Genomic DNA, 27,781 nt, shown 5'->3' with positions numbered 1-27,781 from the left:
ACGCCTAGGATTCGGGCTCCAGCAGGTGGACGAGTCGATGGCGGCCCCACAGCACACAACACGCTGACTGAGAAAGAGCGGCCAAACTTAAAATGCCGTCGTTTCGCAGACCCCTCCCGCCCAGGGTAGAGGACACCCACAGAACACAGGCTCCTTTCCACTCTGTCCCTTGGGGACAAACGGGCGGGAGCAGGGGCTCCAGGCCACCGGGGCCTGAGAATCAGTGTTCGTGACGCAGGTTTCCGGCTCTCCTTTCCCAGAACCGGATTCGGGAGCTCCAGGGTGCCATCCAGCAACTGGCAATCATATAGACAAGGGAGCCACCCACCCCCGGGGGAGCAGTGACCTGAGGGCTGGGACAGCCCCTGTCCCACCACAATCCACGGCTGAGCCTGGACTCAGACGCGGGCTCTGTCTTCACCTGAACCCGCCCGTCTGCCCCGGTCCAGATACGCTGAGTCGCTCCCCACGCCAAGCGCTCAGGCCCCCCCGAGGACGCACAGGCTACCTGAGCGCGAGGCTGCCGCACGGCCTTCCCAGCGGCCCTGGCAGGGAACCCGCAGGCCTCCGGATGACTTTCCCCACACTGACGGCCAGCGGCACGTCTTCCAGGCGGGCGGTTTTATTATGTCGTACAACCACGGGAACACAGAAAGGCGGCTGTCACAGCAAACACTTCAGACAGAAGAACCGACCGAGCTGCACCCACCCCACCCTCCCTCCGCACGTCTCTCGGGGACCGTCCGTGTCTTTCCTCCAGAAATTCGAGAAAGTTGAAAGTGGACATTTAAAGGAGCAGGAACACCACGGCAAAACGGAAGCGGGAGAATGACTCTGAGAAACGGATGATGAGAAACGCGCTACGGAAAACCTCTTCTACGGAGTTACGACGTCGGGGCGGAAGAGTGCGCCCTGGGCTCACGTCCCTCCTCCCGAGAGACTGGTCACACGGGGCCTTCCGTGATGCCCTCCAGAGGCACGCCGGCCACGCTGTCCGCTGTGGGCCTCTCGTCCTTCTTCAGCGAGGTCGGGACTCGGAGACTGACGTACGGTTTGTGACAAGCCGTGTTGGCCAGAGGCGGGTAGTGCTGCCTGTAGCAAATGTATGCGAAAATGAGGCCAATGACTCCGCCGACGAAAGAATCTGGGCGGGAAAAAGCAAAACAGGAGAAATGCGTTACGATTCATTTCAGTGTGGCCGGTGGTGTGTTCCAGAGTACTTTTCCCACCTGCTCCAGCACGTGGTTTGCTTTTTGGAGCCCCTGAAAGAGAAACTACGCTGGAGTTGGAAATCTCGGTGGCCTCTGCAAACTTATCGTTTCTAGAACTTAAACATTCCTTTAAGATGTATACTTGATAACCTCTTTGTCTCCTTACTCAGCGCCTGAGCATTGCGTGAGCTCAGATTTGCATTCTTGATTTTTAAAATCAGTTCCAAACTCTGGAAGAATTCCAGCCACCTCTGTAGTCTGTAATACCTCCAGGGGCTGCAATTGCGTTTTCTTTAGCAAGTTCCCGCTGGGGTCCTGCGCTATTGCTGGTGCGCCATGGGAACCCAGCGGGCACTCTGGTCTCTGCCTTGTAGAAAGTGACTTCCAAGGGAAGAAACGAACCTTCTGAGGCACAGACGGAGTGAGTAAAACATTTTATGATACAACCAGGATTGGCAAATCAACAGACCTCTGGTGGGAGAGGCCCAGTCCCTCCAACGAGCTGCAGACGCCATCAAGTTGGAGGACGTGAGGGGGGCAGACGCGCCAGGACAGGCATCTGCAGGCGAAAGAGGCCCCTCCACGTGGGGCGGCCCTGTGCCAAAGAGGACATTCAGCCAGTGCCCAGTAGAGACCCCATGAAAGCGACACACCCAACAACCTTCACGTAGTGTGTGTGCATCTGTGCGCTTTGAACCATGTCTATGGATTATTCTTGCCATAAGGACCCGCACACGACAGAACTCCTGCCCTAACAAAATAAACTTGAAGCCTTATGAAGGCCGCCGCCACGCTGTACTGTCATTCTGCATTCGGGGCTGGGGGCTTCCGCTTTGATATTTATTATCTTGTTGCATCACACGAGGCAAGAAGCATTCTCCCCAGTTCACAGAAGAAACGCGGGCTCGGAAAGGCCAGTGGCGCGCTCCGAGGCAGCCTCGGCAGGGACAGAGCTGGACTTGAACTCTGCCGTCCTGATTCTGCACTTGTGCTGCTCTCTGGCGGGTTCCGGCCGGGCTCTCAGCATCTCAGCGGGTCGCAGGCCGTGACTGAAGGCCTGCCCACCTGTCTCCCTTCGCCCATCAGTGCTCGGGCGTGAAGTTTCCAAGTACTTCCCAGGCAGCAACACGCCACATGCTGACCTCAGTTTAAGGCTCAAGTTCATGGTCCTGTGTCTCCTGCAGGGGAATCTGCGGTAGCTTCAAGGAAACATAACTTTCAAAAGAACAAACTGTTGAATGCTTAGCTATTTGCACCTTACCTCTCACTCCTTGTTTTTGAGCCTGTTATAGGTATCCTGGATCTATCTAGACATATTGGGATAATTTTTGAGAAAAGGGACAACATTTTGGCATTTTATTTTCTTTTGATGAATTGCTTTTACCTTCAGCATTTTTTTTTCCTAGGCGAACGGTAAAACATTAAAAAGTTCCGTAATAGCTTTAAGCTCTTTTACATAAATTTACTACATAAAATTTTATTTACATAGAGTGGCAAAAATAGGTGAAGAACCTAGGCATTTTTGTAACGGCAGCATGAAGGTCTACTGCGTGCTGGCCAAGTGCCCAGTCACTGCTCTGGCAAATGGAGTATGGACACAGCAGCTAATAATGGTTTTTTAAGTGCAAATAAATGAGGTTATTCTCCTGATCGAAACACGTCCCACTGCTCTTAAGGAAGGGACCACGTCCCTGTGACCTTTGAGGCCGCACACCTGGTCCTGCCGACCTGTCTACCCTCTCCCTCTCCCGCAGCCGCTGTCTTCCCTTCCACTCCTCAAACATGTCTTCTTCTTCCCTCTCCTTTTCTCTACAAACGCTGTCCCAATCCTGGAATCCCTTTCCTTCGCCCCCTCCCCTATTCGATTTCCATTCATCCTCTGGAGCTCAACTCAACATCCTTCCGTGATAAGGCCTCACCTGGCCTCCAGACCAGACCAAGTGTCCCAGGTATACACTTTAACTCTCTCTGCTCCCCACATGCAATCAGAATGGAAAATAATGAAAAATACGCAATTGTTTAACGTTTACATTGGATTCAAAACTCCGTGAGGGGAGGGTCTGTGTCGGTCTTGGCTGTTGATACCTCAACACCTGGAACAACACTTTGCTCACACCGGGAAACAGACGAATAAATATGTGTGCAGTAGCTCAGGGGGCAGAGTCTGGTTGTTGTCCTGTGTGTGTCCTTGTGGGGGCCCCTTGCCCCTCTCTGGGCCTCAGTTACAGCATCAGTAACATAAGAGTGGCAAACAGCCACACGGTGGCCAAGGAGCCTTCCTACCTTCCTACCTACGTGTCCCAGGAGTCTGATCCCCAGCGTCAGCCTACTGAGACTGACATTCACATTGTGTGGAAACTGTGCCAAGGCATATTTAGAAAGTAGGTCATATCCTTGATTGGGATAAACCATGACTTAGAAACAAGTCATTCTGACTGGTTAAAGAAAGAGACTAAATAATTGTGGCTACTTCTTCTCTATAGGTGCGCGAACACAGTGAGATTGTAGCTGGCCCCTGGCAGAAAGGCAAGAAAAACACATTGGTGTCCACTCAGCCCTGGTGAGTAGCCATCAAGGTAGGGGTAGCGAGGGGAAGACTACCTGAGAGGCAACAGTGAAACCCCGGAGCCCAGACCCACTCCCAGTACAGGCACCTGGGGCTGGGCGGGAGGAGAAATTTTCCTCTACCCTTCCGGGCTCTTTCAGATGGTCTAATAATCAAATCAACACGAGATAGATTAACAAGAGAAAATGACCAAATTTAAATACATAGGTAGGTACAGGAAACCCACATACATGAAAGAGTCAGAGACCCCACATACATGAGAGGTTCAGAGACAGAAAGGTAAAATGAAAGGCAAAAAGCTAAGGATGAGGTAATGTACTCTGGGCTTCAGAGACGAGGAGGGTAATTCGTAGACAATAAGAAGAGCAGACATTCAGTAACGAGATGTTCTTCCTGCCTTATAGATAGGTCATGAAAGTTATGACAGGCGAGGACCCAATTAATATTTTTCTACATGGTTAAGGAGGCGCACAAGTTTCTCCTGAACCTGCAGGATCTCAATCGCCTTTAGCTCAAAACAACCCGCATGCCAAAGTGCCTCATCTTGGGGAAGCTTGTTCTGTATTCCTTTCGGGCCTTGGGAAGGTCTCCAAGACCTCCTTTTGCCCTCCACCTGAGACTCCTCCAGGCTGAAGAATCCCTACACAAAGACACTGGAGCCCCAAAACAGCAAGTCAGGGCACCTCTGAGCCTCAGTTTTCCAGGCTCTCAGAGACCTCGACATCTGCCTCACCGTGCTGTGAGGATAATTTAATAAGACCACGCTTCTAAAGATCGTATCACAAAGCAGGACCTCAAAATACAGTATCTAAAAAAAACATAGTGCTCATCACTGTTAGTCTTATCCCGTTCCTCTCCAGAACTCCCGGGGGCTTTTTATAACTTCCCCATCCTTCACCTCACAGAGCAACTCAGTAGTCTAGAGTTCTAATCTCTTCAGTGTGGCCACACTTCATAGCATTTCAAATAAACCTGAAATGAACTTAGAAAACAGGTGTCCCTCAAGAAATCCAAAAGTAATGTGTACCATGAATTTCTGAGTCGGGTCAAAGCTATAATTAATGTGATTAAATCAAGTTCCTCAAATGGAGAAGCTCCTCCCTTCTGTATCCCATGACCAGCACGCATAGAACATGCCAGGGCTCTGTCTAGTTCCAGGTCTTAGAGTAGCAGTATTGTTTTGTTTTTCCTCCAACCCTAGGGAACAGCCTCGTGGGGTGTTATTTTTATTAGCATCTGAAATGATGCACAACATCAGCATTTGAGCCACCGACTATTGAACAGACCAAACAGCAAAACTTACAAATAATGTCTTTTGACTTTCCATTTTCTGTGCTGAGGAATTTCATTAGGTGCATCACTGACCAAGACATCAAATCATGCCACGTGTAAGTTCCCCAGGCTTCCTGATGAGGAGGCGAGCGAGCGAATGGCGACTCCCGTGGAGGCTGTTTCCTCATTCAATGGAATGAGTGAGAAGTGTAACTCAGGTACCACCAGAATTAGCACAAGTAACCAGGGCAATGAAAGGTCTCGCCAAACCGCCTCCTCAGCCAAGTCATTCTGGGATTTTTTTTTTTTTTTTACAAAGGTGGTGAACAAGATTCAAATAACAACTTACTTTATGAGGGAGACTGTCATCAAGTGCCTCGAGTGGGCTATTGCTACTGATGAATTCGTACCCTGCAGGGCATGTGCTCATGGCAGAGCCGAAGGAGAGCAAGAAGGCTTTTTTTAAAAAAAAATAAAATAATTTTTTATTTTTCAATTACAGTTGACATACAATATTGTGTTGGTTTCAGGTGTACAACATAGTGACTAGACATTTATAACACTTACACAGTGATCACCCCAATAAATCTAGTATCCACCTGGCACTATACGTAGTTACTACAATATCATGACTCTCTTCACTATGCTATACTTTACATCCCCATGACTGTTTTGCGACCACCGATTTGTATTTCCTAATGCCCTCACCTTTCTCACAAAGCTCTCCAACACCCCTGCCAACTGGCGGCCATCGGTTTGCTCTCTGTATCTATGAGTCTGTTTCTGTTGTTTATTTTGTTCTTCAGATTTCACATATAAGTGAGCTCATATGGCATTTGTCTTTCTCTGTCTGACTTATTTCACTCAGCAGAATACCCTCTACATCCACCCATGTTGTTGCAGATGGTAAGACTTCATTTTTTTAGGGCTGAGTAATATTCCATTGTACATATGTACCCCCTCTTCCTTAATCAACTATTGATGGGCACTTAGGTTGCTTCCATATCCTGGCTACTGTGAACATAGGGATACATTTACCTTTTTGAATTAGTGTTTTGGATTTCTTCAGATACATACACAGAAATGGAATGGCTGGGTCATAAGATAGTCCTAGTTTTAATTTTTTGAGGAACCTCCACACTGTTTTCCAAAGTGGCTGCACCAATTTGCAATCCCACCAACAGTACACAAGGGTTCCCTTTTATCCATGTCCTTGCCAACACTTGTTGTTGGCTGATTTATTTACGATAGCCATTTTGACAGGTGTGAGGTAATATCTCCTTATGGTTTTAATTTGCATTTCTCTGATGATTAGTAACGCTGAGCATCTTTTCAAATGTCTATTGGCGGCCTGCATGTCCTCTTTGGAGAAATGTCTATTTAGGTCCTCTGTCCATTTTTTAAATTGGATTTTTTTTTTTTTTTTGGTGTTCAGTTGTATGAGTTCTTTATAAATTTGGGTATTAATCCCTTATTGGATGTATCATTGACAAATATCTTCTCCCAATCAGTAGGTTCTTTTTGTTTTACTGACTGTTTTCCCTTGCTGTGCAAAACTTTTAAATTTGATGTAGTCCTATTTGCTGGGTAGAGTAGTCTTGGTGGTAGGTCCTTGCTTTTCATCACTTTGAATACTTTGTGCCAATCCCTTCTGTCCTGCAAAGTTCCTATTGAGAAATCAGCTGACAGTCTTATGGGAGCTCCCTTGATGCTTTTAAAATTCTCTTTTTGCCTTTAACTTTTGCCTTTTTAATTATGATGTGTCTTGGTGTGGGGCTCTTTGGATTCGTCTAATTTGGGACCCTTTGTCCTTTCTGGACTTGTATATCTATTTCCAGGTTAGGGAGGTTTTCAGTCATTCTTTCTTCAAATATGTCCTAAATCTTTCCTCTCTCTTCTCATTCTGGTATGCCTATGATGCGAATGTTGTTATGCTTCATGTCGCCTCAGAGGTCCCTCAAACCATGCTCGATTTTTTAAAATCCTTTTTTCTTTTTGCTGTTCTGATTCAGTGGTTTCTGCTACCTCATCATCCGAATCGCTGATTGATCCTCTGCTTCATCTAATCTGCTGTTGGTTCCTTTTAGCGTATTCTTCATTTCAGTTACTTTATTCTTCATTTCTGACCGGTTCATTTTTATATTTCTATGTCCTCTTCTATGCTTACTCTCCCTTTGTTGAAGTTCTAAGTTTCTTGAGCATCCTCATAACCAATGTATTAAACTCCGTATCTGGTAGATTGCTCGCTTCCATTTTGTTCAGTTTTTTTTTTCTTTTCTGGAGTTTTGTTCTATTCTTTCATTTGGGACATTTTTCTTTGACTCCTTGTTTTGGCTGCCTCTTTGTTTGTTTCTATGTATCAGGTAGATCTCCCAGTCATGGCAGAGTGGCCTTACGTAGTAGGTGGGGCCCAGTGGTACAGTCTCCCTGATCACCTGCACCAGGGGCTCCAGGAGCGGCCCTTGTGTGAGTTGTGTGCACGCCCTCCTGTTGTAGTTGAGCCTTGATTGCTGTTGGTATGCCCAGGGTGGGACTGACCCTCTGGCTGACTGGCTGTGAAAACTGGCCATGCCCATAGAGTACAAGCTATTGTGTATGGGCTAACCCCACGGAGAGGGATTTGCTCCAGTGGGCTCTGGTGCCTGCTGAGACCACCTTTCGGGTGTGCCATTTGTGGGGCTCATCAGGTGGCACTCTGCTGTGGTCTGAAGCTGGCTTCCAGGTGCATTGATTCTGGGACCTCTTGGGAGAGGCTCCCATGCAGGCCAAGATCAGCTGCTGCCTAGGGCTACCTGGTAGGAGCTACAAAGCCACTGATGGTTGGTCACTGTCTGTGCTGGACCTAGAAGCACATGAGAGAGGCCACACAGTTGACCTCGGTTTACAGTGTATCCAGCCTGGGACAGCTCAGCAAAAGGCCCAGGGCAGCCCAAGGCCTGATACCATCTGCTGGCTACCCATAAGGCTCAGCCTCTGAAAGAGCCTCATGTGGCATACATGAGTTGGGTGAGGCGGGGTCTTGGGGAGTCAGCAGGGTGAAGCAAGTACATCCCACCAGGTTAATGCAGATTCAGATTTGGCCATGTGAGAGGAAGGCTCAACACAGGCAGGATGGTGCCCACTCAGGCTGCATGAGAGGAGGACTTAACATGGGGACCATGGTGGCTGTCCCACCAGCCCTCACCCTGAAGCCACACAACTCAGTCTCTCCCCGTATGTCTCCAGTAACTCCTGAGCTGCCGACTCTCTGCAGGAGCCCAGGGTGAGTGCCTGAGAGCAAGCAAGTCTGTGCGATGGCCCTTCAAGAGGACTTCTGGGTTTCCAGCAGCCTCTGCCTCACCAGATGAATATGATCCCCACTGATTTTCACAGTCAGATGCTGTGGGGGTTCTTCTTCCCCACAGTGGTGCTATGGGCTAGGGAGGCCGATGTGGGGCTGGGACCCTCCACTCCTCATGGGGGATCTCTGCGGCTGAGATATCCCTCCCGATGCTCAACCAGCACACGTGGGTGTGGGGCCAGCCCATCTGGTGTCTCTGCACCAACTACTAGTCTTGACATGGCTTCTTCGTATAACCTTAGTTATAGGACTTCCATTCAGCTAGTCTTCAGATGGTGCTCCAGGTTGCTTGTTCTATAATTAGTTGTAATTTCAATGTGGTCATGGGAGGAGTTGAGCACGGCATTCGTCGACTCTGCTTTCTTGACCAGACTCTGGTATTTGTCAAGCAGGATTTTACTAGGGAAAACATGGTAGCATGGGACGGGAGGATTCAAAAGGGGAATACAGGAATCTCAGCGTCCCTGGGATACAATACACAGACTTCTCACTCGGCATTGATGTCATTCATTCATCACACATGTATTGCATGGTTATCAGGTGTCAGGTGTGCAGTCTGGTTCTGGGGCATGAGCCTAAAGAACACGGATAAGCTCCACAGTCCTAAATAGTGACAGCCTTGTTAGTGAGCTGCAGCTATGGTACGTGCCCCAAAGGGGAAGTGTGAATCTGTGAGATCACCCATTGGGGTGGTCTGGCTTTCCTGGACCAGGGGAGTTTCACTGAGGACATGACTCACAGGCCAGCTCTGCAGGACGAGTAGGCGTGAACCGGGGGAAGTGGGAGGTGGAGGCGGGAAGGGCACCTGCGGTCTCCCGGGCAGAAGAAGGAAGAGGTGTGACATCATTGTCAAAATGACGGCAGGCCCGTCTCTTACCACGGGGGCGGTGTCTCTAATGACGTAGGATGCAAGCTGACCAGACTTCTGCTGTGGGCTCCAGAAGGTCTCCTATGGGGCTTCGGGGCTCTGTTGTGCCCCTAGTATGGCCTGGGGCCCCTCAGGCTCTTGGGGCTACCATCTGCGCACCCCTTCTGACCCCACACCTGCGACTCGGTGTTGACTCCCCGTAAGTGCCACACTCGCCTTCACCGCCCCAGTTATCATTCTGCAAATGTTCAGTGAACGGAGATGCACTGACTACGTGTACGAGACGCACTGAACGATCGATACCTCGCAGCCCCCAAAGGCCACATATCGTGTGACTCTGTGTCTGTGCAGTGACCAGGACAGAAAGCAGATTAGTGGCTGCCAGGGGCTGGGGAGAAGGGAGGGTGTGCGTTTCTTTTGGGGGGACGATGCACATATTCTGGAGTTAGAGAGCGGTGATGATTGCACAATTCTGAATATATGAAGACCTGCTGAACTCACTTTAAAAGGGAGAATTTTTAAATTATACCTCAATAAAGCTATTGAAAGGGGTGGGGGAATCCATACCAGATGGGTCTGATGATAATGCAAAGAGAACCAGACTTTGAATCAGGCAGACTGGATTTGAATCTTTACCTTTAAAATGGGCACAACGCCAACCCCTTCTCACAGGGCCTGGCAAACCGAGGTGCCCACCACGCTCCCCTGCTCTGGCACAAACAAGCAGAAACACTTCTTAAGATATGCTGTCAAGTCCCAGGGGGAACACATCCCTCTCAGTCACCATGGCAACATCCAGCATCAATCACAGCCCTGGCCCGACTTGGGACTTTGTATGCCTTGGGCTCCACTACCCAAGATACTAGGGCGAGAATCAGCTCTGGCAAACTCAACAACCCCATGTGCCTGTTTCTGTTCTTTTTATTCTACTAGTAGGAAAGCTTCCTGTTTCTGTAACTTTGAGTCTCGTTAAAAGAACTTACATGGCACGGAGCACGTGCGATCTACCTGGCACACTGCGAGCTGGGAGGGCCACCGTGTCTGTCCTCCTCAAGGCCACGCCTCCAGGACAGCAGGCCTGGCACACGGCACAAGAGGCGAAATGAAGAAAGGAATGCCGAGAGTGTAACTTCCTGGTTCATTTTTGAGGGGAAGGAACTTGTAGAGAATAAGGTTAATTTTTCTAAAACCAATATATAAAGAAAAAGTGGTACTAGTAAGAAAAGCATGTGATTGAGTCGAAATCACTTATTATTCAACATATATTTAGTGAGCACTGTTACGAGTTGAATTGTGTCCCCCCAAAAAAAGATATGTTGAAGGGCTCGGAATGTGACCTTGTTGCGGCAGGGTCTGTACAGAGGTAAAGGAGTTAAGATCAGATCGCTCAGGTGGGCTCTGATCTAATCTGACTGGCTTCCTTATACAAAGGGGAAATTTGGATGCAGACACTCACACGGAGGGACGATGACGTGGAGACCACGAGGCGAACGCCGTGCAAGGGCGGAGGCCGGCACGGTGCTGTCGGGGGCCCGGGAACGTGCGGGGCCACCCCGAGCTGGCGGAGGCCAAGAAGGATCTTTCCCCGGCAGGTGTCAGAGGGAGCGTGACTGACACCTCGATTTCGGACTTCTGGCTCTCGGGACCATGAGACAATTTCTATTGTTCCCAACTGCTCGGGAACAATAGCCGCCTTGTGCCATGCCAACGAAAGAGACAGACATCTCCTCCCACACGGGGACGACGCTCCAGTGCAGAGTTCAGCCGACGGTGTGGGCCGCTCATTTACATACTGTCCCTCGCTGCTTTCGCGTGACGACAGCCAAGCCGAACAGGTGCAGCAGAGGCTCGACGGCCCCCGGGAAGCCTAAGGTGTTTACCATCTGACCCTTTACAGGAAAAGTGTGCAGACTCCTGTGCTAGCGGATGAGGGCGGACAATAACCGGCACCCAGCAGATGGTGGTAAATGAGCAAGACGACGGCAGCGGCGGGGCGGGGAGGGTGGGTTGCGCTCGGCGGAGGAGTCATCACCAGACGTCCTCGCCGAGAGAGCGGCACTTGCACCAAGAGGAGGCGGCGGGCCGGGAACCAGCCACACCCGCCTCTCAGAGGAGAGCGTTCCAGAAACAGGGGACGAGGCAGGGCAAGGACCCTGAGGTGGGACGGGCAGCTCGGAGACGAGAGGCCGGCACGGCACCAGCATGCGCCAGAAGGAGAAGGGGCTGGAAAGAGCCATCGACGAGGCAGGGACTTCGGCACGGCACTTGGCAGGCCACCCTGGGACCAGGGCTTTGATGCTGAATGCCACAGGATGTCACTGGGGACTCTGAGCGGAGGAGCAGCACGCACCGGCTCAGTTTAAAGGCTCACTCTGGCTGCGGTGTGAGGGGCAGAGGAGGAGGGAGGGGGGAGGTTGGCAGGGGGGCTTTGGCAGTAGCCCAGGCAACGGGGGCGGTCTGGACCAGAGTGGGAGGAGGAACTTGGATTCTGGCAATGTTCTGAACACAGAGCCAAGAGAAACCAGAGATGATCAAGGGAAGCAGAGGAGAGAAGAATTCTCTGGAGCAAAAGGAAGCAAGGTTGTCGACGAGACCTGGGAGCGGCCATGATCATGCAGAGGACGAGGCATTTGAGATCGTGGCTATTTATCGGATCCGACTATGCAATCGAGAAACCAGACACACTCTGCAAGGTCACTACACAAGGCGTACTACACAGGCTGGCCACACTTGCTTATAGCAAAATTGAACTGGAGCCAAAAATCTCATACTATTAATGCTGTTAACTGAAGTCTCTAATGAGAGGGACTCGGGCTTCGCCGATGTCTGTGGGGACCCACGGGGATTCCCGTCGTGAGAGACGGCCCCTGGCCACGGTTGCTGGGCAGCTCAGGCCACCAAACAAAATCAACGACTTCTTTATCCCAGGCAGGCAAACCTACCCCAGACGCCCACCCACACAGTGGCCGAAGCCCTCGCAGTTCAGCCCCTCTCGCAGCCGGACACCAGGAGTCCTCCTTGATTACTCCCTTAATACGTGAGTGTTGAGTAAGTACAGCTTCCCGCCCCTCGAGCACGGCTGCTTCTTAACACGTCACGAGGGAAAGACAGAGCTGCGGTGCTGCGCGGACCAGGGCTTCTCAGCCTCAGGGCAGACGTCTGGGGCCGGGTCAGCCTGTGTTGTGCGGGAGAGCGATCTTGCGCACTGCAGCACGTGTGTGCGCCAGCACACCTGGCCTCTCCCCGGCGCATGCGCAGTGACCGGCACGACCGTCACCCCTGGCTGTAAAAACCAAAAGGACGTCTCCAGACATCGCTCACTGTCCCCTGGGACGAACGGCTGCCCCCACGTGTTGAGGCTCCGCATACAGACGCTGGCAGGTGGCCTCACAAAGGGGGATTTGGTAAAACGAGCCCGACTCAGAGCCCCTTGGGGGACCCGAGGAAAGGCACGCTCCCCTCGTGGTGACTCCGGGGGCGCAGGCCGAGATGACGGCACAGCTGAGCTGGTGCTCCGGCCACATCAGCGTCCTGTGCCCACCGACGCGCATTCGAGTTTGGCTGCCGAAAGCCGATCACAGTTTTGCTTCGCCCCTCTACGTACAGCCCTAAACCTCACTCAACCTGAACTCTCTTGCTTTGCTTTCCCATCAGCCCACAGAGCACAAACATTCTCCCTCTGCTGCTCCGAGTCCCTGTGCCAGCCAGACAGACAGGGCAGGCCTGAAGCCCCGTGCCAGCCGGCCTTGGGCATGCCAGCCGCAGCACGAGTCTGCCGTGTCCCTACAGCTATGGACAGAGTCCTCATCCTTCCACGATGCACCAGCCACAGCTAGGTGATGAGTAACAAAACCAGCTAGGACCGAGGGTATTCGAGCAAGGCGGACCTCACGTCTTAGGTTCTCAGGACGAAATCACCACACAAAGGTTCGTATTGGCTTCTAAGATAAGGCAGAAATCTATCCAGTTCTGAAACCCTTGATCACTTCTCAAATCCAAAGTGGTCAAATGAAAGTGAAAACCAGGATTCAAGCAAATAGACCATGTTCTCGAAACGACTGCCTCTAAATCAGCTGTTTGGGAAATATAACAACACGTCCTTCTCCAGAAACGAGGCACTAAAACAATACCGATCCACACTTGTGCTATGCGTTTTCATCTGTAAAGTACATTCGGATCCATTATTTCATTCGGCCTATGAAACAGCTCTGTGAAATATTTGGGGATTAGCGTTCCCGCGTTCAGAGTGAGGAACTATATGGTTCACGAGGGAGACATGAGAAGCAGTGCATAAAACACCATCCGGCCCATCATACTCTTCAGGGGGAAATGCCCTAGTTAGATGAACAGCAACGATTCTGTTGGACGATGCTCCCAGACCCAAGGGTACAACGGATACGTCTGTGCTCCTTCCTCGGTCCCTCTCTCCCTGCTTCCCGCATACGATGCAGCTTCAGATGACCTGGAACCTCATCCAAGTCACTGATCAAAGTGGCGAACGAGGGCAGGCTCGGGGTCAGCATGCGGCCCTCTACTGACCACCCCCATCAGGAGGATCCCAAGACCCTGATCAGCACACAGTGCGTCCACCTGGCCGGACCACACACCAGCCTCTCCTTCCCCCGCACCTGTAACCCCACTGGGTCCAAGCTGCTCCTGGAGGCTCATGATGCCCAGAGCATGAGTCTAGGAATGCAGAGGGTGGAGCTGAGGCTGGGGAAGGAGCAGAGAAGCTGGGGAGGTACTGGGAGAACTGGGAGGCCCCCAGAGAGGATGGGGAGAAGGCGCCCCTCACCTCTGGCCTCAGCTGCTGCCTCCCTACCACAAGACGCACACCTGGGAAGAGGTGAGAAGATGGAGGTCCCACGAGGCACTGGGCTGCAGGAGCAGGAAAGGGGGAGGAGGGGCAGGCCACGGACTAACCATGGGGCCTCGCCTGTGCTTCTCAGACGTGACCGGAAATGAATGACAGGCTGGCTTATTAACAATGGAGACTGCTGGCCACCACTCCAGACCCCGCCCCAGAGTCCGACTCCTAGCTCAGGGGGCCTGGTCAAGTGAGCTGAGGACTGCCCTTTGGAAAACATGCCCCTAGACCCTGTACTCCTGGAGGCCACGCCCCGTGGACACGACCTCTGTCTCTGCTACCTGTTTGCCGTGGCATGGGTAAGCCCCGCCCAGCCCGGGTAAGCCCCGCCCAGCCCTGTGGCGGCTGCCTGGACCGCTGCTGGCCCTGATCCCTGGGATGGACACCTCCTTCGGGAGCACATCCACGGTGTGAAACACGTCCTTGTGGGATGGGTATGAGATATAAAAGGAGCCAAAGCCCACTTGGCACCAAGTCTGAGGACTGAGCCAGCAGGGACGTCACATTTGGGCCGGAGGCCAAGGGCCTGCCATCCTGACAGGCCTCGCGCCATCTCCTGGAGCAGGAAGGAGGAAGCGCTCCAATTCTGTCCCCAGCAAGGGCCGTACCGGGGCCAGAACTCGCCCGGACAGGTGTTCTTTCTTTAAAACAGCGTCCGCGCTGTCATTTCGGCCGACTCTTGCTGCTGACGGTGGGCACCGCTCCCAGACAGGTGTGTTTCTGCGCCCACCGCCGCGGGAGAGTGGCGGATGCGGCGAGGACCGGGCAGGCCCTGGGCGCGGACTCACCTTGCCAGTGGTGCTTGTAGTCACACATGCGGGACAGCGCGATCATCATGGCGCAGTACAGGGGCAAGATGGCAGCACAGAGCCGCCAGCTCTTCCCCCGCCCACTCTCGGTGAAGCAGTGCAGCTTGCCGGCCAGGTAGAACGTCGTGAAGCCGAGGCCCGAAAAGGCAACTGCCAAAGAGAAACAGCAGGTGTCACTCTGGTCGGCGGTGAGCGGCAGGGACACAGCGCGTCCTGGGCTCCCCCTCTGCCACCTTGCACGCCCCCGGCCAGGACCCTGCGGGCACAGGCACCGCCTAGGCAATCTGTGTTCTTGATACAAACACTAGAGTATTGAACTTTCAACCACGAGAAGGACCTTCCAGGCTTCCGTGTGATCAGAATCTCTTCTAGTCCTCTCATTCGTTTGTTCAACTATAATCTGACAGGTCGCTACTATGTGCTAGACAGACACCTCTTCTAGGTGTGGGGAATAAAAGGATACATCAGATGCTGTGTCTGGTCTTAGGGGCTCAGGGTCTGGTCGAAGGACACGGCAATGCTGATGAATTATTTTAAGATAATGTGTTGAGTACCTGACGGAAAAAAAAGTGTATGCAGAACAAAAGACTGTGAAGATGAGTCGGCTTTGAAGGGGGAGAAAAAGGAAGGGATTTTTGGCTTGGTGGCATTCGCTAAGGTGGGGCCAGCAAATGCTATGGAGGAGAGAGTCTGACAGAGAAGCCGATGATGTCAAATCCCTGGTTTTCTCAGAAATCATGAACACCAACTTCTACAGTTGCAAAAACAACTCACGGCTGTGCCAACTCCATTGTCAAAAGTGTGGAGTTGGATGTAACATATGTAACCCCAAAGTTTTTCATCCGGTCACGTTTAAAACGCAGTTGGAACTGAGTGAGATCTCAGGTGGGCTTAGAGCAATGGTCCGCAGCCCTGGCTACTCATGGACTCACCTTTAAAACCTGGGGAGCTTTAAACACGCCGCTAGCCAGGTCTCACTGCCAGACATACTGTTTGTACTGGTCTGCTGGTCTGGAGTGGGCACTGGCGTGTGTGAGTGAGTGTGTGAGTGAGTGAGTGTGTGTGTGTGTGTGTGTGTGTGTGTGCGTGCGCACGCGCGTGTGTATGCGTGCATGCGTGTGTATGTATGAACTCTAATGGCATCCAGGACCGAGCTTAGATGCGTTTCCTGAAGGCAGGTGCTATAGCTCCTCCTTTCTCTGGACACCTGCCTAATGAAAATTTTCTTCTCGATCAGAAGATGCTGCTGAGGGGCGGAGCGCCTAGGGAAGGAGCCCGCCCAGCACCTGGGTGAAACAGGTCTTGTAAGTGCTCTGCACCTGAACAGCAGCCTCTCAGCATCGTCACGTCCATTACACACACAGATCTCAGCTCTGCCCCAGACCTGCAGAGTTAGAATCGGGTGCCACAAGGTCCATGGGTGGCCGGTGTTCATGCCGAAGTCCGGGAAAGTCTGCCTAAAACACACTCATCCTCTCTCTGTGTGAGACAGCACCAAGCATTCATCTCAAGGACATAATGCAAAAACACGGGAACATCGAGAAGGCAGTCTGCTCGAAGTTATTTACGATTATGGAAAAACGGAACGCGATCAACACGGAGTCATAGATAAGCAAACAGCGACGTTGCCATTCGACGGACTGATGCAGTCGTGGAAATCATTGTGAATTATGTGGCAGTCGGAACGATACTTAGGACACATGTGAGATGAAAAAAAAAAAAAAGCAGAATCCCAAATTTTAGGTTCAATTACCCGCAACTTCTCCCATTATCTCTGATGATAATGTGCCTTTCGAAGGGCGCCCCCAGGTACAAACACAAGTGTATACCTTATACTGTTTCAGCATCCAAATTAAACAAGGCAACAGAGTTGGGTTTTCTTTTAACACAGGAATTTTTAAAAAAGTCACTTAAATATTTTAAAATAATAATTAGCACTCAAATAAGCAGCAAAGCAGTGCTAACATACATTGCGTGTTTAAAGTAAGGCCCTGTGAGAAACTGCACTGCCCAGGCCTCGTCTCTGTTATTTGCTATGATGAGGAGCTTTAAGTGATGCACAGAGTGATGCAAAGTAGCCTCATTCGGCCACCACCCTAGAGAGCACAATGGGTTCCTCATTTCCTATTCTCATCCACCCCTTCTGTTCACTGCCACTCTCCCCTGAGGTACAAGAGTGGGAGGGGAGGCAGGACAGTTGGCTCCCGTGGGGCCTGGCCTCACCTGAGCTCTTACTGGAGGTGTGATAGACTTCTAATGAGACAGCTCAGCGAGTGCACCCACCTAATTACACGGAATGTGGGGAGCACAAAGAACCACCCTAGGGCTCTGCAGGGTTATGGATGACAATCTCCAAGATCTCAATGAGAGCAGCAGCCTGGGTGTTGCCAAACGGGCATCTCTTGGGAAAAGGAACAGAAAAAAATTAGCAACACACACAGGGTGGATGTGGAGCAGGAATGTGTGTGTCCCACAAAAAAAAAAAAAATGGTCCGGATACTTCCAGATGGACAGTCCCAGCTCAAGCAGCCGATGCTGCCCGAACCTCCAGGCACATTCAGGTGATGAACAAGGGAAGGGGCTGCTGAGAATCCTCCAAGGTCAAGACCTGGGGCAGGTGGTTCGAGGCCAGACATTCAGCCTCCTTGACCCGAGGAACTCGAAGGGCTGCAGCTCATTCTTTACAGAGCAGGCAAATATCTTCTCTCCCACAGCGGGGCTCACGCTGCAGCCCTCCAAAGTGCTGCAGCATCTGCTTCTGTGAAAGGAGGCGGGGTTCAAAGGCATTTTCAAGGCTGAGTTCCACAGCCTAGACCTCACGGGCATCTGCCGGCAGCTGGTCTCCTCCAACACATGCTCATGGGCCTTTGGGCAGGATTTCAAAGCAGCACCGTGTGCCCTTACTTTTCTAGGTGATATGGTAGGCTCCGACTGAGTCCTAACCCTACGCTTGTCACTTTCTCATGAATATAGACACAGCTACTAAGCCAGCGCAACGCCCTTCGGCACAGGGCTTCTGAGGCACCTCCTTCTGGCCGGGGAGGCATGTCTGAGCCCTGGGCGGCACCAGCACTTGGCATTCCTGCTTTCCAAAATCATAACCGAATAAGAATTAGGCTCCGCCAAACCACACTGTATTCACATGATCCCAATGCTTTTCTGCTGCCTTCTCCAGCGAGACAGAGGGTTTGGAACCAGGATGAGATGCCCCATGAGCCTGCCAGCTGTGAGGTCCTGGGACCCGTCGAGGCTCAGATTCGGCTGGGAGAAAAAGAAGCAGGGAGGTTTTCAAAAGAATGCTTTCCAACTCTAGCCAAACACCACCGTTCGCTTCTCAAAGAAACATGCCTTTGAGACTCAGAGGGGTTGTAAAACCTTTTATGCTAGTGGGGAACAAGGGAGGCGATTTTCACTCCAAGTGACTGTCTGTACCTCGAACATAGCCAGAGCTTCCAGCATGAGGAGAACTAAGAATTCAGCCTTCACAGCTGTCGGCAGGGCACTGAGCATCTTGGAAGATGGGGGGTTATAAAACTGGATACATGCAATCACGTTTGGCTAGCAATCATGTCATTAACATTATTAACGACAGAAACATAATTAGAACGACTCTCCAGCCAGAGGTGAGAGGATGTTGAGAGTCTCCCTGTCCTAGGGGCTAGGAACTTGCTTATTTGCTCTCTAGAGTTTGAAACACACACACACACACAAACACACATGCGCACGCACAGAGCGATCTGTGGAGAAGAGACTCTGCCCCTTGCTTTCAGCCTGGAGCAAGTTTCCTTGGCTGAAAGCCGTCGATTGTAAATATTTATACGTTGATCCGGCTGTGAAAAGCAAAGACACTCTTGGAGGCTCTAAACCGGGAGCAGATGAAAGAGGGTGGTTTCCCTACCCTGTTTCTGGCGTTTCCACCGCTCAGTCGGCTGCTTTCAATGACAGGGGAGAAGCGAAGCATCACCACGCAAGGCGCCGGCCCGGGCGGCGGCACCGGGCACACTGAGCACAGGGCGACCTGCCTGCCTGCCTGCGGATGCTGAGCGGCGATCACTGCTCCCCCTCTCCAGCTGCACAGGGGAACTGCCGCAGGCTCGTGACCCTCTCCCTCTGCAAAGAAAGGCCCACTCGCTGAGCTAGCTTAGCCGCCATAATGTGCTTTTGCCTTTTAAACCGAGTGGCAGATCTTTGGACCTCGAGGATGATAAGAAATAAGAAAACTGGCACCAAAAAAAAAAAAAAAAGGAGAAAGATTTAGAAACAAATGAGATAATAATCAGGGGATAGACTTTCCTGTCCAGTTTGCATTTTTCAATTTTGCCGATTATCATAAATTTCCCCAATCTGATCATTCCTGGCCCTGAAAATGGAATTATGCCCTGATGAGGTCATCGGTACAGATTTTCCATTTGAGGACGCCCGAAGAGTTGGTACTTTCTTCTCCAAGAGGCAGAAGAGCAATATCAGGTGGTGGAATAAATCCGGATGCTGAAGGGTGTTTTGAGAAGGATGTCGGGGCATCTCCACAAGACCACGGGCCATGGGGACAATCTCGTCTGGGTGGCGCCTGCCGGCCCCGCACAGGCAGGGGCCATGCTGTCGGGGCCGGGGCTCTGCTTCCCACCTTGGCTCCGTCATTAACTGACCACGTGACCTTGGGCAAGTCACCTTCCCCTCTCAGGGCCTCAGTTTGCTCCGGGAAACAAGTGGCTGAAGCGCAAAGGGCCACCCTGTCGTGCCCCAGTGAGTGCGAGTGACATCGGTGGACGCTAGAGTCCCCTTCCTTTGCAAAGAAACCCCTCTTGGTCTATTTCTTATTACTCTGCAATTGCTAGATACTCGGATCCAATAAATATTTCGCTTCTTGAAAAAAAGAAAAAAATCAATGGTTCATTTGTGATATGTAGTGGGGGCTAATACCCGGCCTCACTTTGGGGAGCTGCCTGGGCGTGCCGAGGACTGGGGTGAACTGGGGAGCGCCAGTCTGTTTAAAGGTGTGGCCCCGCCTCCACCCCAGCTGGTGTCTGTCACCTGGCAACGTGGCCTCCGAGTTCCCGGAAGTTTTGACCTTCTCACGGAAGACAGAAATCTTGATATTGATGGGACAGGTTTCCCTTTCTAAATATTAACAACTCATCAAAAACAAATGCGGTGCAGACCAAACGAAACTCCCCTGTGGCCGACAGGGCGGGGCGTGTGGTTTGCAGAGCTGGGAAGCCACGCGGGTCCTGCCTCCCGGTGTGGAGGGTCTGCTTTTTAAGTGAGCCCCCCTCTCCTGCCTCGCCGACTCCCACCCGTTCTTCAAGCCTCGATTTAAAGGTCACTTCCTCAGAGGCCCCCCGGCCCCCACCGTAGGTGTAACAGGCTCATACCTGTCCCTCAGGACACCTGACAGGACACCTTTCACCATGTGGTCGTCTAGCATTGATCTCCCTTCCACTAGATTCTGAGTCCCCTGCGCCCGCACTCACTAGATGCACAGAAAATGCTCCTACGGAACGAGCGAGCACATGTCGGGCTGATCATCGGGGGAGGTTTTACAAAAGACAGCACTGGAACTACACGGGCTCAGAATGACGTATGGGAGGGAGGCGAGCTGGGGCCTACCCGGAATTCCCCCGGTCACGTCTCACACTCCACACGTGCACAGGACTTCTCTCTGCCACCCGTGTCTGTGTGTCTGTCTGTCTGTCTGTCTGTCTCTCTCTCTCTCTCTCTCTCTCTCTCTCTCTCTCTCTCACACACACACACACACACACACACACACACACACACACACACACACATATATATGCATATTTCCCTGGGCTCTTCCAGCAAGGATGACCCTGGAATCCTCCCGGAAATGTCAGAACAGGAGTCCCTCTGTTCTCCGGAGACTGACAGCCACCTCCAGGTATCGGGGCTAGACTCCAACGAACAATGTGAGATTCTCAGACAAGGTGAAGCTATGGAATGAGAAGTGACGTGAGATTTGAAGGGTCTGAGGACGGACCAGCGGAGCGGCATTTGACGAATGAGAAAAGAAGGAGAAACTCTGCCCGCGTGAGCAGGCACCAGGAATGCTCCCGCGGAAGGACGTGAGACGGCCAGGAGGAGCAGCTGCCGTTACCCGGCCTCACTTCGTCCCCAGAGCAACAGAGTGACGTAGGGATTAGGCTCGTTTTATGGACGAGACATAGAGGCTCAGATAGGTCAAATTATTTACCGAAGGTTAATGCAGCCCTTAAAAAAACTGTAAATTATTTCTAAATAGAGCAAAAAGATACCAGATTCTCTTAGCATACTTACAGTTGTAGCACCGCTAAGTGCCTCTTTGTCTTTATAACCCTGCAGGCACGTGCCCATCAAGGTCACCAGAGAATCCCCAGGACCCAGCACACGGCCAGGTAAGGGAAGCCCTTGTCACATGACGGCTGAAGGAATATATTAATATAGCCGGGCTCTATTACGTATTTCTGCCACAGGCCAAGGTCTTTGGGGACAGAAAGACATACATGGGCATAAGTCATGCCCTTCACATCCCGTTTCTAGGCAGGGTGATCCTTAAGCTACCTGAGCCAGGTGGGATTTTCATTTCACGATGGGAATGACTGTACGGTTTTGCTTGAGAAGGAGCAATGAGGAAAAGGAACCGAAAAGTTCATATAATTAGTCTGAAGGCAAATGTCAGAGGCAGGAAATGCAAACAGAGAAAAGCAGAGTATCAACTCCTTGCGCGACCCCAGTTGGCATCTTCAAAGAGGCTTTTGTTGGGGGGGGGGAAGGACCCGCTGGGAACAATATGTGAAAAGTGCAGAGGAAGCGGGAGAGGCAGGGATGACACTGGCTTTGGGAGAAGAAGGTGGCAGTCCTTTGTCAACCCCCTCCCCTCCCCGGACCTGGCACGGATCCTGGGGGCAGGATTAAGGGTTTTTAAGTTACAGAAGCCTCTCTGGCTCCCCCTCCCCCACCTCCCACTGCAGGATGGAAAACCCTTACTAGGAGTCATGAATGTCACCCTTTGCCCCAGAGGGAGCTAGGGACTGTCCCTGAGATGGGAAGTGGTTTTGCATATCGGAGCATCCTCATCTACTGAAGATCTAAATCCCCAGGCCAACCTTTCCCCTTGTCCTGATTAGACGCCACAATGATCTGAAATGTAAATATAAGAATAAGCCTTCAAAAGGGAGAAATTACCTTTTTTTTCCATATGGCCATTAGGGGAGCTGATAAAAGCACACGCAGGATTAGATAACGATAACATTTTTATGAAAAATAATTGCAAAGGCCTTTGCAGCACATAAATTTGATAGCAAGATTTGAACAGTAATGAACACCTTTGAGAAATAACTAAAAAGGCAGTAGCCATTAATTCATTCAATGTGGTCATCTAATTAGCCTCTACTTGGGGTGCAGGGACTTCAGCAAAGTCCTTGAAGCCTTAATGACTGCCACCGCCCAGCTATCTTCTAAAGAAACGGCCTCAAGTGTGCCTGCCTTTGGAGAGATGTTAGACCACCTGCAGTTTGGTTTTTTAGAGAAAAACAACCCTTCTAACCCGTCACTGGCAGTGTTGATTGGGGCTCTCGGGCTGCCCAGGAAGGGAACAGGCGATGATAGAAAATATATACACTGGCCTCTGCCCTGGCTCCCGGCACAGGGCTCCGAAACCCTGGTAATTTCCTCAGTGATCAGAGCACTAGGAGCACCTTTTGTTCTAATGAGGTGGCTCTAGGTAGGCTTCTGGACGGGGGGCGGGGGGCAGCGGAAGGCCAAGTCATGGTTAGAAGCTTGGAATTTTCAGCCCCATTCCCCCATTCTCCATAGAGGGGAGAAAGGCTGGGAGCAAAATTAGGATTAGTCACGCCTATGGGATGCGGCCTCCGTAAAAACGCCCAATAGTATGGGATTTAGGGAGCTTCTAGGTAGATTCATCCACGTACCAAGGCTGATGCACCCCAATCCACGGGGATAGAAGCAACTGTGCTTGGGACCCTCGCAGACCTTGCCCTACACAGCTCTTCACCTGGCTGTTCGTTTGTACCCCACATCACATCCCTTAACAAAGTAGTACATTTAAGTGTACCCAAGGAGGGGATTGTGGGAATCCCAAATGTACAGCCGATCAGTCAGAAGCACAGGTGGCAACCTGGACTCGGGATTGGCATCTACAGTGGGGTGGGAACCACCTCGTGTGACTGAGCCCTGAGCCTGTGGGACCCGACACCGTCTGCAGGGAGCGAAGGTCAGACTGAGCTAAATCGTATGACGCCCAGGTCGGGTCACGGAGAGAATCGCTCGGCCCGGGAAAAGCCCACACGTCCGGCATCAGAAGTGTCACTAATGGGATGCAGTGCGAGAGCAAAGGAGAAACAAGGAGGAACCGCTGGGTTTTCCACGCAGAACGTAAATGGGCTGGGCACTGAGGAGCTCACGCCCCAGGAGGTGTTGGGCTCCCACGCTGGCCGACAGGAGCCGTCGTGACAGCTGCTGACCACACGGCCAAATCAAACCTTGTTAATGCCGTGGAAGTGGAAAAGGCACACTGACTTCACTGTGCTGTCCTGAGGCAGGCTACGCCACTGTTCTGGTTACTGAACAAAAACCAAAAAACAAAAAAACTGCACCCCCCTCCCCCCCCTAGTTTCAAGGCGGAAGCCCTAAGTGGCCGGCCAGCCGACGAGATGGCTTCCCATCCGAGCTGCTCCCACGTCCTGGTTTCTCTGAACACAAACTCCCACCACTGAGGCCCGTCCATGCTCGTCTGTCACTCACAGCCCTAAGGAAACTAACCATAACAGGACAAGAGCCTCGTTTAGTTGACATACCCCAAATCTCCATTAAATAGACACCATCCAAATTCGAAAGATTTGTTTCCTATTCACGTAAGAATTATGGATTTTTTTAAGTTAGGAGAGCCATTTAAATCCGGGAAAGCAAATGTGGCATTTTCATCTCCTATGACCTTGGCAGACACTGCTAATTGATCAAGGGACTTTTAATCAAGAAAATCAGCGCTGGGCTCAGAGACTTCCTCAAGACAGTGTCCAAGTAGAGACTTGCCTCACGCAACAATTTGAAATCAACCCGATGGCTTCTTTTAAATCATTTAATCTAAAACAACACAAAACACAACAAAAATAGACCTCTCCTCAGGGCCAGAAGATTTGGGTTCCAGGTCAGAGTGGGGTCCCCCCTCAGTGGTCTCCTCTGTTCACCGAAGACGACATCATCCAACTCCCAAAAAACATGCTATTTGTGAAAGTGCTTTGTAAACAGAAATTCAACATACACATGAAAGGTGTCATTGCGTAAAGCTGATGACTCTAAACATTGACTGTTGAAGCCGGTCTCAGATCCAGACCTGTCTGCATCATAACCCAAGTTCAGTCCCCTTTTCCCGTATGGAAATACCTAGAAATTACCAGACCTGAGGCTTTGTATCCAGCAGGGTGGCAGACTGCATATCCTGACTGAGATAATGTTGGGTGAAATACAGAAACAAGCGATGTCTTAAATATATCACCGAGCTGACACAGAGAGAATTAATGAGAGCGAGGTCTCCCAAAGTGAAGGGAAAATGAGGATCTTCGGTACAAGGAAACTACAAAGCCAGACGGTGCCCGAGTATGTGTGCAGAAACCGGGGGACCTTGAGCGTCTGCTTTGATGGCTTTGAAGCCCCCATGGGGCCCAGAGGTGAAGAGATGAAGTCTCAGGCACATCCAAGGTGAAGACTATAATGGAAGACCCTGAAGAAACCTGAGATCCTAAAGGCTTAAGAGCATGTCGGAAAGGAAGCCTGCTCTTCGGAAGGAAACAGCAGGAAGATTTGCCCATCTCCATCTCCGTGCTGTGTGGAGAGATTCCATAACATCAGGACTCTCATAGGCTTCTGCAGCCTAATTCATGCTTTCTATGGGGTCCCCAAGAAACCTCGAGAGGAGAAGTGGGTGGCCGTGAAGGAGGAAGTGCTCCCAGGCAACGGGCAGAATTCCTCTCTGGGGGAATTCGACTTCAACCCAGATGTCAAAATATTCCCCCAAAATAAAGTTCTTAGAAAAAGTAAAATCCTCGAATAAGAAAGGTCAACACACAAAAGATTTCAGGGCAGATATAGAAAACATTGAATCACAACCACTTTAGGTATTATAAGGTGCAGAATATAACATCATTAGTTGCAATAGGTTTAAAGAAATTATAGGGAAGCATGAAAATAAGAACGAAGAATAAGCATTATAAAAAATAATGAAGCAGATTTTTCTAAAGATCAAATGGAATTTCTATGAAAATAGAGTAATCGAACTTAAAAACTCAATAGATAGATTAAATAGCATGTGAGACAAAGCCTAATAGAGAATTAGAATTGTAAGACGTTAGATGGAGGGGAAGGGAGGGGAGAGGAGGGGAGGGGAGGGAGGGAGGAAGGAGAAAGAAAAGAAAAAATTGGAAGGAGAGGTTAAGTGGCATGGAGAATATGGTAAGAAAGTCTAACAAATGTCCAACTTCAGTTCCAAATTAGAGAAGATAATAGAGAAAATCAGAAAATATTCAAATAGATAATGGCCAAGAGATATCCCCGAATGTTTAAAGACACAAACCTGAGATTTAGAAAGCCTGAAGAATCTCACGCAAGATATGCAACAGGAAACCCATACTTACACACATAACGAAACTTTATTACACAAAAGAAAAAGCAAAATACTAAAAGTATCCGGAAAGGAAGAATGGAAAACCAACGAAGCAGCTGCAGTACGTCTTAAAACCAACTTCAAAAACATAAAAAAAAATCAATGCTAAAAATCAGCGCAATGCCTTCAAAGTTCAGAGAGACAGAAACTGCCAAATTAGAACTCCAGATTTAGTAAAGGTATCTTCCAAAACTGAGGTCAACGAAAGCACACAGAGAAAAATCAAAAACATAGAGCATTTATCACGAAAGTACATCAGAGAAGGGAATTTAAAGGGCATGTTTGAGGCAGAAGATGGAAAGGCTGAGACGAAAAAGCAGACAGAAGCCAAGTGCTGGCAGGAAGACGGGCTAAACTACGCACAGGCCGGTGGTTTTGCTGACGGGGAGAGGAGGCGATCAGGCTGGAATTAACACACTCAACAAGAGTGAACTTACCAGATACATTTCGTCAGCGCTAATGCATTCACTGACTTTATATTGCTCAGAACGACAACAACAAAAAAGATTAATTTTGTACTCAACAATTTTATGATTCGCATTCCTTTGAAGCCATGTGGAACGTGTATGAAAACTGACCATATGCTAAGTCTCACGGCTAGCCTCAAGAGCGAAGGACTAGTCAGTTTTACAGATCACGTGATCTTACCACAATGCAATTAAACTATCATTCATTAAAAATTTTAACAAAGAAAATATCATATGTTTGTCAACCACATGTGTTAAACTAGAGGCTTGATAGAACTTCCAACAAAAAGAGGACAATAATGGAATCAGAACACGAAAATAGTAAATAGTACACAAAAAGCAAAAAGAAAACAGTACATAGGAAATGATATAAATTCTAATGTATTAGCAATGATGACAAATATAGCTGACATTAGCTCCCAAGCTAAAAGTTCAAAAAATATATTCATAAAACAGCACAGTCATAGAAGGGAAACAGATATTAACCAATAGGAAGTTGATTTCAATATTAGAGTCAGATGTTCTTTATTGTAAAAAGCAGCATTAGAAATAAAGATGGTCATGACTTAATTACAAAGCAGTAGACGGTATAATAGGAAGTATGACAATTCTAAACTACGTTTACACGTCACCTTGAAACACATGGAGCAACACTGGAGAAATGTCAAAGATCACGGAACTATGACATTTACCATAATAGGAAATTTTAATATACATTTTTGTAGTTGATCGATTAAGCATAAACAAAAAAAATTACAATAAGATTTGAGTGACACAATTAAATTTCACCTTCTTTTGAAGCACGTGGAACATTTATGAAAACTGACCACCATATGCTAAGCTTCCAGTTCTCAAGATCACGGGACTGGTCATTTTTACAGATCACGTCATCTGGCCACAGTATAATTAAACCACGAATCATTTAAAAAATTAACAGCCATTTTGGTGTATTTCGTAGGTCTCGTACTTCCTTTTCTTGTTCTTATGTCTGGTTTAGTAAGAGCGATTCCAAAATCAGACAAGTGTGGTACAAGAAATGAGAACCTTTGACCAGCATCACTCAAAACATATTTATAAAAGTCTTAAAACAGAATGTTGTCAACCAAATATGTCACTGAGTAAAAAGGGGTACACATCTTAACCGAGGTGTTAAAAATTGATGATTACTATAAATCGTCTCATTAACACATTAAAGGGAAAAACACTAAGCTGTCAGATCCACAGAACTCAAAATTCATTCTTACCAAACTAGAAATAAAAGGAACCTGATTAAAAGAAAAAAAAAGTCTACCAAAAAAAAAAAGTCATACTTAATGGTAAAATGTTTAAAGCATTTCCTTTATGTCAGTAACAAGACGTGGGTGTTTGCTATCCCCACTTCAAGAACCTTGCGTGGGAGATCCTAGCGAGGGAAGTAAGATAAGAAAACTAAATAAAAGGCTTAAGAATTAGAAAGGACAAATAAAACTATCATTATTTGTAGGTGATATAATGGTCTCTAGAAAACCCAAAATAATCTACAGATAAGGAATTAGAACTACTTGGAGAGTTAGCAAAAATTCTGCATTAAAAAAATCAACACACCAAAGTCGATTGCTTTCCTGGACACCAGAAAACAACAGCTAAAATGTGTAATTTAAAATATAAAATTTACAATGGCAATAAGGACATAAAATATCTAAGAATTACTCTAATAAATAATAAATAAT

At 49.6% G+C, this 27,781-nt stretch overlaps 1 protein-coding gene across 3 annotated transcripts in view; it reads right to left on the bottom strand.

Moving 5' to 3' along the window:
- Positions 1 to 707: 707 nt before the first annotated feature.
- PLPP4 (phospholipid phosphatase 4) overlaps positions 708 to 27,781 on the bottom strand; it is a 104,318-nt gene continuing 77,244 nt past the window's right edge. For 2 of the 3 annotated variants that reach the window (XM_016149112.2, XM_016149114.2), the window contains 2 exons: positions 14,913 to 15,083; positions 728 to 1,144 (listed from right to left, as the gene is read on the bottom strand). In XM_016149112.2, coding sequence (XP_016004598.1) covers positions 945 to 1,144; positions 14,913 to 15,083 — 371 coding nt within the window. In that variant the 3' untranslated portion in view covers positions 728 to 944. Of the gene's footprint in view, positions 1,145 to 14,912; positions 15,084 to 27,781 lie in introns of all 3 variants that reach the window. The other variant, XM_016149115.2, reaches the window with a different exon arrangement.

This window comes from Rousettus aegyptiacus, unplaced genomic scaffold (assembly GCF_014176215.1).
Source record: "Rousettus aegyptiacus isolate mRouAeg1 unplaced genomic scaffold, mRouAeg1.p scaffold_m13_p_6, whole genome shotgun sequence".
In the NCBI taxonomy this organism is placed as follows: Eukaryota; Metazoa; Chordata; class Mammalia; order Chiroptera; family Pteropodidae; genus Rousettus; species Rousettus aegyptiacus.
The sequence above is the reverse complement of the archived record's forward strand: the minus strand, read 5'-3'. Positions and strand labels throughout refer to the sequence as shown.